Source organism: Cariama cristata, unplaced genomic scaffold (genome assembly GCF_000690535.1).
Source record: "Cariama cristata isolate BGI_N322 unplaced genomic scaffold, ASM69053v1 scaffold36681, whole genome shotgun sequence".
Taxonomy (NCBI): Eukaryota; Metazoa; Chordata; class Aves; order Cariamiformes; family Cariamidae; genus Cariama; species Cariama cristata.
Window position 1 is genome coordinate 2,493 of NW_009601618.1, and position 8,611 is coordinate 11,103.

Consider the following 8,611-nt stretch of genomic DNA (forward strand, 5'->3'; position numbering starts at 1 on the left):
TCTCGCTTTCCCTGGCACGGTTACTTGCCTGGGAACACGGCCAGCAGCCCCGCTATGTCCCAGGACTCTGGGGCAGCTGCTTGCCAGGGTACCTGGACCCAGGATGCTGCAGTGCCCCATCCCCACGGGGTGGAGGGCAGTGTGTGTTGGGATGTTGGTGCCAACATGCTGTGTGCATCCCTTGCAGAACGTCTGATCTTCGGCCTGGGACAGCCTGGCGCTATGGCAGACCCCCCTGGCTGCTGCCGCCCCTGTGCCACCTGCCTGCTCTGCCTCTACAGCTGCCAGTGGATCACCACCAAGAAGGAGAAGAGGAAGGGCCTGAGAACCACCAAGGTGATATCATGGGTGATGCGGAGCTGGGGCTGGCCAGCCCCTGTGTGGGAGGCTCAGAGTGGTGACTGGGGCGCGGAAGGGCTCCAGCTGAGGGGCTCAGCCCAGACACTGGGATGCTGACCCTTTCCCACTGGTCCTGCTCCCCAGGGCTGAGTCCCAAGAGAGCTGGGGTGCTACCTGGCACCCTCTCTATCCAGGGACTGCCCTAGCCTGGAGCAGTGAGAGGGTGAGCTGTCTGTTCCTGCTGGGTGACAAGAAGGGTAGAGCAGCACGCTGGCAGCAGCGAGGCTGAGCCGTGGCCGTCCCCTGCCTGGCCGAGCATGCGTCTTGGCAGGGCTCACGCGTGCCTGGAGCAGAACTGTGCTCCCCGAGGGCTGAGCGTGGCGGGCAGGTCCTGGGGTGCTGAGTGCCTGGCGAGGCACGTGGGAGGCACGGTTCCTGGGCTGGGTGCGGCCCCTGCCGATGGGGTGCTGGAAGGGGGTGTCCCCAGCAATTTGTAATCTGGGAGGGGTGAGGTCCTGGGATTCTCTGAGGTCTCAAACTCCCATGGGAGCGGCTGCGCTGCTGCTTGTCCCATCTTGCCTGGAATGTGCAAGCTGGTCCGGGCTGCCAGGTGTCCCGCTCAGCACCTGTGGCACCCCTCACCTCCCTGTGTACATGAGGGTGGAGACCCTGACACTGGACCTGGCTTCAGCTGGGCAGGCAGGAGCAGTCTGCAGGCTTACCTCCGCAACAGCAGCTCTGAGGCACAGCACCCCTCCACCGAGCCCACAGATCACCCAGCTAGAAGGGAACAGGACCTGGTGCTTCTTGCCTCTTCTCGTGTCCAAAGTCCCAGCCCACTTGCAGGGCCTGCTCATGGGAAAGGAGGCAGTCCTGCCACAGGGGCTGTACTCCCCAGCATGGCATAGGCAGCTTTTTAGCTTGTTGTAGGAGGTGCTGGTCCATCTTCCTGTATCATGGGTGCAGCCAAAAGAGCTCTCCTGAGGGAGCTCTGTTCCCTCTCCATGGGGCAGCTCAGTGCCTGGACCCAGGAGGCCAGTGCCTGCTGTGACCCCCTGTGCATCGTGCTGCAGGCTGGGTGCTCCCCAGGGGTCTCAGCAACCTGGCCAGGAGCTAGGTGCCCTGCAGGTATGTGCATAGCTGTCATCTCTGGCTTTCAGTGTGACTGCAGCTGGTTCCTTTTCCTCTTCTGCGTCTTCCTCTTCACACTGGTGTGGCTCTACTTCGCCATAATCATCCTCAATGATTTCCACAACTTCAATGAGTGAGTACGATCCCACGTCCAGCTTTGCTCCCTGTGTCCCCCCTGCCCTTCTGACCATTCCTTTTGCTGGCAGGTTCATATTCAAGCAGAAGAAGTTGTGGCTAGACTGGTCCCTGGTCCTGCTTATAGCTACGGCTGTGCTGATCACCTACTCAGCTGTGCTGCTGGTGAGCCCTGCTGATCCCACCTGGGCTAGTGGGGGTACAGAGCTGTGCTGAGCACAGGCTGGCTCCCGTGGCCTGTGCAGAGCCAGGTGGAGCCCACAGCATCTGATCTGCTTGAGCATGGCCAGAGACCCTGCCTGTGGGGGGCCAGAGCTCCTATGGCTGAGTCCTGTGCTCTTAGAGGGCTGAGGTGTGGGGTACAGCCCAGCTCTGACAACATCTTGTTCTTCTCACAGGTCCTTGCTTTGTGCTTGCAGCTCTGCGGCCAGCCCTTGAAGCTACACTGGCTGCACAAGGTGAGAGACTGGGGGTGCAGGGAGCTGGTGGCTGCCCCGGCACCTTTGGGAGCCGCAGCCCGGCCACAGCTCCTGCAACCCCACCGAGTGGCTGTGTGTCCCCGCTGAGCTGGGCTGCAGCTGTTAGTCCCTCAGCCACACATCTCTGGAGTGGGGATATTCCCCTTGCTCAAAGTATGGGGTACAGAGCTCAGCTGCAAACCCAGGTGGGGGAAGTGGGGTCTCAGGACTTGCAGGGGCTCAGGAGGAAGGGACGAGGAGGACTCTGCCTGCCTTGCTAGGGCAGACAGAGCCCAGCTGGCCTGCAGGATGCTGTGTGCTCCCCTAACTGCCCTGTGCCCTGCCCCACAGACCCTGCTGATCGTAACTGCCCTGGTGGTGGCTGCAGCCTTCACAGGGCTGGGAATAAAGTGGGCGGAGGAGTGGAGAAGTGCACGTATCTCCCTGCAGGTGAGTCACCTCGATACCAGAGACTCCCCCGCTGTACCCAGTACCTGGCCTGTGGGGATGAGCTGAAGGGTGGTGACTGGAGCCCTGAGGATGGCTTTGTGCCATGGGGATTAACTCCCTGTCCTTGACTTCTGCTGCCTGGCCAGGCACGGTGCTGCTCCTGCTCTTGCAGTCCTGCCTGGAGCAGCTGCAGTCAGGGTGATGAATGGTGGCCGGACCAGAGCAGGGAGTCTGTTTGGTCCCCCTTCAAGGAGCCTGTGCTTTCCTCCCAGGCACTGTGGCTCTTCCAGTGGTGCTGGCTGCAGTTGCAGGTCCCTGGCATTGGAGCATGTGGATTTTGGGCATAGGGGCTGGGGCTGGCTGACACCCTGCCTTTGCCTTCCCAGGCAACAGGTCCCTTCCTGCACATTGGAATTGTGGGGGGAATGACGCTCCTTGCCTGGCCTCTGGCCAGCTTCATCTACCGAACCCGCAACACAGGTAATTCCCCTCCACCTCCCCGCCTCATCTGGGGCCCTGTTTCCTACCACCAAACCAAAGTGGCACCGGTGGCAGAGTGATGCACAGAGTGTTGGTGCAGGGGGAACAGGTCCCCAGTTCTCAGTCTAGTAGTAACGCCTGCTCTTGGTTGCTGCTTCTCATACCCAACCCTGGGTACAGCTTCAGCCCTCACTGCTTTGCAGCTGAAGGAGGACTATGGATGGCAAACTGTCTTGCAGAAGTGCTGGGTTGAGGTGCAAGGGTACATAGTACGCCAAGAATAAGTCTGCAGTGTTCCTGAGGCTGGGGATGCAATGCCTCACCCAGGGCAACCATAAGTTAATGCCAGGTGAAGCAGCCTTGGCTTATCCCTAACAGTCTGTAAAATACCTCCTCGGTACCTCACCCTTCTATCTTCTCTGTCTCTGCCTGCAGCTCTCAAGGTGTTTCTGCTGCTGGTGTACTGCACGGTGATGATTGCGCTGTATCTGGCTCCCCTGGGAATCACGTCCCCTTGCATCATGGAGGAGAACCAGCTGCCCCCCAAGCCAGCACTGGTTGGCCACCGAGGAGCACCCATGGTGAGTGACCAGCACCAGCAGCATCCTGACACAGTGGTCAGGGTGGGTGGGACAGGCTGCTATGCCTGGCTGTGGGGCACTGCCATCAAACCTTGCTGCTGCCAACCTGGATGAGCTCTGGTCAGCCCAGTAGAGAGGGGTCCCCACATCAGCCAGGGCAGCACAGGGCTGAGGATGGGTGAGCACAGGGTAAGGACGGTGGGTGCAGTAGCCGCAGAGCAGAGCTGCTTGCTCAGCACTGCTGGACCAGGAGCAGCCAAGTCTCAGCAGAAAACCTGGCTGTGTAGTGTGGGCTGGGAAGCAGGGACTAGGCAGGCTCTGGCTGTCTGCACCCAGGCCTTTTCCATCCCCCACCCTACCGGGGTCACCCCAGTCTCATTGTGGTTGCCCTAGAGCCCAGCCAAGCTGCTGGGTGCAGCCAGGCAGGGTGAGTGCCTGCCTTCTGCCCCTTCCTGCCCGTGCCCTCTGCACTAACACCATTCCTTTTCCAGCTGGCCCCCGAAAACACCCTCATGTCACTGCAGAAGGCGGTGGACTGTGATGTGCAAGTCTTTGAGACAGACGTCATGGTGAGGTAAAGGGGCAGAAGGGACTTGGAGGGAGGAAGGGCCCTGTGTATCCTGGAATGTCACCTCCCACATGGGGCGTTCTGGAACACACCTGGAGGACTGACATAGCCTGCATTTGAAGGCAGCCTTGTTCAAAGGGCACTGCCATTACTGCTTTCCCAGTATGGGACTGGCTCCAGCTTGGTGTCCCAATGATCTGGGAGAGGTACTGGGTTTCTGTCCTTTCAATGCAGGTTGTCTTCCACGGTATTAGGAGGGGAGGCACCATCAGGGGAAGGGCACTGCTTGGAAAACAGACCCTGGCTCTAGTTCATCTCATGTAATCCTGCTATGGGGACAGCTGTTGCAGTAAGCAAGGAACTACTTGGTTCCTGGCTTGATCTTTAGGTGCTCTGTGCTTTCCAGACACTCACCTTTTTGTGTAGAGGATCACAAGTAGGTGTAAGGGTGAGGGTTACCCTAGGAGGGTGGCTGGGAGGGGACAGAAATGCCAGGACAGGGATAGGAGACAAACAGCTTGCAACACAGAGCTTCCTTCTCTGCTCTTCTGCCAGTGCTGACGGGGTCCCGTTCCTCATGCATGACGAGGAACTCACCAGGACCACCAACGTGCAGGCTGTGTTCCCTGAGAGGGCTGCCCTGAACAGCACTGCCTTCAACTGGACAGACCTCCAGCAGTTGGATGCTGGCAGCTGGTTCCTGGAGGTCAGGACGCCCCTGGGGTGGCTGGTCAGGGATGGGTGCGTTTGTGGGTGAAGCATAAGCCCTGCCCTGGGGAAGGTTCCTTCTGGAGCTCTGGTCCTGGCAGACACCTGGACGGGGTGCAGAAGCACTTACACGCCTGCATGAATACCTTGGGTGCAGTTATGCCCCAAGCTGGGGTTTGTTCTGACTCCTCAGCTGAGTCATGGAGGAGTCTGGTTTGAGGGGAGATCTTGTGTGTTTGCTCTAAGCTGCACAGCCTGCCCGGGCTTGGAGGCAGCTGTGGCAAGGCTCTTCCCAAAAGGTGACTAAGCAACTGCTGAGCTGCTCGGAATGCCCACAGCTGTTGGGGCTGCTTGAACTGTGCCATTAGTAGGGAGAAGGGTAGAGGTGGATGTGCAGGGGAAGGATCCCTGTGCCTGTATGCACTGGAGAGCATGTGGAAGGGCCAGTGTAGGAAACTGAGACCCAGAGACAGGCACCAGTTTAGCAGGTGGAAGCTTACAGGGTGTCTGCCTTTGACTAACTCCCTCTCACCCTTGCAGCGGAGGCCGTTTCCCACTGTGCAGAGTCTTTCTGCTGGCGATCGCTACCAGGCAGCTAAGCAGAGGATTCCATCGCTGGAACAGGCACTAGAGGCAGCCAAGCAGAGCAATATCTCCATCATGTTTGACCTCCGGCCTGAGAACCACAGTGACTACCAGAGCTTCGTCAATGCCACCCTGGAAGTGATCTTGCAGTCAGGCATCCCACTACAGCAGGTGAGCTGGCCACCGCCCCACCACTGCCAGGCCTTGCTGTCACACCCCTGCCATGGTGGAAGGTGCCCCACCAACCCCACGGGGCATCCCCACCACCCCATACACCACATCCCCATATGTGATCCCTGCTGGGCAATCCTGTGCAGCCATGGGGTTCTCTACCTGGGAGGAGTTGCCAATAATTAGGGGTTAATGCCTACAGCTTCAGACCCCTCCAAATACTTTGGTTGCCCAGCACTGGCCACCCTGGTGTGTAAACAGTGACTCAGTCTAGGGAGGGGACCAACAGTGCTAGCAAGAGCAGGAAAACAATTCTCAAGCTTCCACCTCCCCAGACTGCGCCACACCTCTCCCTGCAGCTCTTGTACTCCAGCTGCAACCTCCTGTGTTGTCTTTGCACTTCATCCAACACGTGCTGCCCTGAGGGGAAGACTGAGCACCCAAATTGCTTTCTCTTCTTGGCTTTTTGGGAATGTAGAGCAGGAGGGGACACAGCAAAGACTGTAGTGCTGATCCAAGGTGCATTCTTGCTGCAGAGTTGGGGCCAAAAGGATGCACTGCTTCATCTATTCAAGGACCCAGAAAGGACCTAACTGCTGCAGCTTTCTTAGGCTGAAACTGGTTTCTCCCCTCAGTAGGGTCTGTTGTGCTTACTACTTGGCTGGGGCAAGCTCTTAGGAGACTGTCCTGGCTGAGATCCTCATGGAGGAGCAGAGCATGGAGAGGGGGGCAGGAAGCAGCTGTCTGAGCAGGCCATGTGTGCATGGACATGCAAGGAGATACATGAAGAGAGCAGGCTCTCTGGAGCACCTCTCCTCTCCATGTGCTCTCTGGCTCTTGCCTAGGTCCTCTGGCTGCCGGATGGGTTCAGGGAACAGGTCAAACAGCAAGCCCCAGGCGTTCAGCAAGTTTACGGCCGGAAGAGACTCCAGAATGAGAAGGAGCCACTGCTGCATGTCAATCTGCCCTACCAGGACATGAGCTCTGAGGAGATCAGGTGAGAGCCCTGTGCCCAAGAGCCTGGGGGCTGTGGGGCCTGGGCACTGTCCCAGCTCTGTCCCAGGGGCCAGGAGAGGTGAGTGCCAGATGAGGCTGAGTGCTGGCTCACTGCTGGGAAGGGCAAGGTGTGTGCTACAGCCTTGCCTTATTACGCAGGGCTGGTGCAGGGGTTGGAACGGGCTGCAGTCCTCTGCCTTGCCAGCAAATCTGCCCTGGGTCTGGCTCTCCAGACAGTTGCTTGCTGTGGCTGCAAATGCTGGATCACATCCCAGATATACAGTCCTCTCTGGCTGTACACTGAGTGTGCCGGCACGCTGCTGTCTGCTGCTCTGACCACGGCTGTCCTTATGCAGGCAGTACCGCCAGGACAACATCTCTGTCAACTTGTATGTGGTGAACCAGCCCTGGCTCTTCTCCGTGCTGTGGTGCTCTGGGGTGAGCTCTGTCACGACCAACGCCTGCCAGGTGCTGAAGGAGATGAAACACCCCATCTGGCTGCTTGTAAGTCACCCCTCCATCCTTCACCCTGCCCCACAGCCCTGTGCCCCAGGCACTTGTGGGTCTCTTTCTGCAGCAGCCCTGGGCAGCCAGCTGCCTGGAGGGTGGCTTTTGCTCAGTGCTGTGCTGGCGTGGGAACATGTTCCCCTGCAGAAGGGACTGCTGGCCACCTGGCTGGTGTTCATCACTTGTCTTGTTGCCTTGCAGCCCAGCAGCACGTACCTTATGATCTGGATTGTTGTAGACTGCTCCTCCTTCCTTGCCATCCTCTGGGCCTTCCTCTTGCTGAAGTACGTTTGATCCGTTCCCCCTCCTGGGGCAGATCTGTTGGGGGAGGCTGTAGTGTGCCTTGCGTGGCTGGTACATACCCAAACCTGGTCGTTTCTGCTGCCACCCCTCTCTGGACTCAGATCCTGGGGGGTCCTCTCCTGTCTGGCTGAGACAACGGTGTGTAGAGGCAGCTTTTATCACTAGGCTGCAGCTAAAAATCTGGCCTGACCTTTCCTGAAACTGCTGGATGCCTTAGTCCACACTTACTAGCTTGCTCTGCACCCCTGGGCTTTGGTGGGCTGAGGCTGGGGGATCTTGGCCCTGCTCCTTTAGCAGTGCTGCAGGCACCAAGAGCAGATCCCTGTGGGACTGTGTGTCCTGTGGGGCCCCACAGTCTCCAGCTGGGAGCTCAGGGGAGGGAAGGGGGAAGCCAGACCGACATGCTAACATCGATCCTATTCCATCTCCTAGGAGATGCTCCCAGAGAAGACGGGCAGCGGGTGAGTGCAGACGGATGTGAGCTCCCCTCCCTTGGAGCCAGGCTGTGCCTGTGGGACTCTCCCTGGCAGGCAGGCAGCTTTCTCCAGCTGAGCAAACATGACAGAGCAGTTTGGGATGGTTGGGGGAGGGAAGGGAATCCCAGTCCAGGGAGTTCCTGTCCTGCCCTTGGGCAAACAGCCCTGTGGGACAGCACTGGGGAATCCCACATTCCCCAAGTCTCCTCAAACCTGCTTTTCAGGCTGTTCCACCTGTCACTGCGGGATACTGGCTATTGGCAATGACTTCTTTTTTCTCTCTGTCTCCTCAGAGTCCGAGACGGATGTGCTGCTCACAAAGATCAACAGCCTGATGCAAGAGTGACCCCTCCAGCCTGCATCAGCCATGGGGAGGAGCAGCCAGAGCCCTGCACATCTCAAGTGGGGAGCACTCCTCAGGCCAACTTCGAGGCTCCTTTCCTTTGCAGACTCTTTCCTGAGCCTCCAGTCCCCTGTAGCCTTCCTGGCTCCTTGTGTGGTGCACAACTGCCCTCAGCTGCAAAGACTTGGAACTAGGTTCCCAGTTCCAACTGACAGCAAGGAACTGGAGCCTTCGTAGGGGTTTCCTGGGGCTGGCTTGTGCCTGGGGGGCTGAGTAATTATCCAGTGGTGCTGGGGCTAAGACCTCTGCCCTGGGGTTTGGAGACTAGCGGGCATTTGAATACCTGTTTGGTGCAGGGGAAGGACAGCCACTGCAGCCAG

At 58.7% G+C, this 8,611-nt stretch overlaps 1 protein-coding gene across 1 annotated transcript; it reads left to right on the forward strand.

Annotated features, from left to right (window-relative positions):
* The first annotated feature begins 222 nt into the window (after positions 1-222).
* GDPD2 (glycerophosphodiester phosphodiesterase domain containing 2) lies at positions 223-8,234 on the forward strand. Its single transcript, XM_009710521.1, has 15 exons — positions 223-336; positions 1,500-1,603; positions 1,677-1,770; positions 2,004-2,063; positions 2,415-2,513; positions 2,900-2,993; positions 3,429-3,574; positions 4,066-4,148; positions 4,698-4,848; positions 5,391-5,606; positions 6,452-6,603; positions 6,959-7,106; positions 7,311-7,393; positions 7,845-7,873; positions 8,182-8,234. The coding sequence occupies exons 1-15, from the start codon at positions 223-225 to the stop codon at positions 8,232-8,234; spliced, it is 1,626 nt and encodes a 541-aa protein (XP_009708823.1).
* The last annotated feature ends 377 nt before the right edge of the window (positions 8,235-8,611 follow it).

What these genes read in the sequence shown, in the direction of transcription:
- GDPD2 (XM_009710521.1), top strand. Translation starts at nt 223, where the DNA reads ATGGCAGACCCCCCTGGCTGCTGCCGCCCCTGTGCCACCTGCCTGCTC. An exon ending in AGGGCCTGAGAACCACCAAG is followed by an intron (nt 337 to 1,499) that starts GTGATATCATGG and finishes TCTGGCTTTCAG; the next exon opens with TGTGACTGCAGCTGGTTCCT. An exon ending in TGGGCCTTCCTCTTGCTGAA is followed by an intron (nt 7,394 to 7,844) that starts GTACGTTTGATC and finishes TCCATCTCCTAG; the next exon opens with GAGATGCTCCCAGAGAAGAC.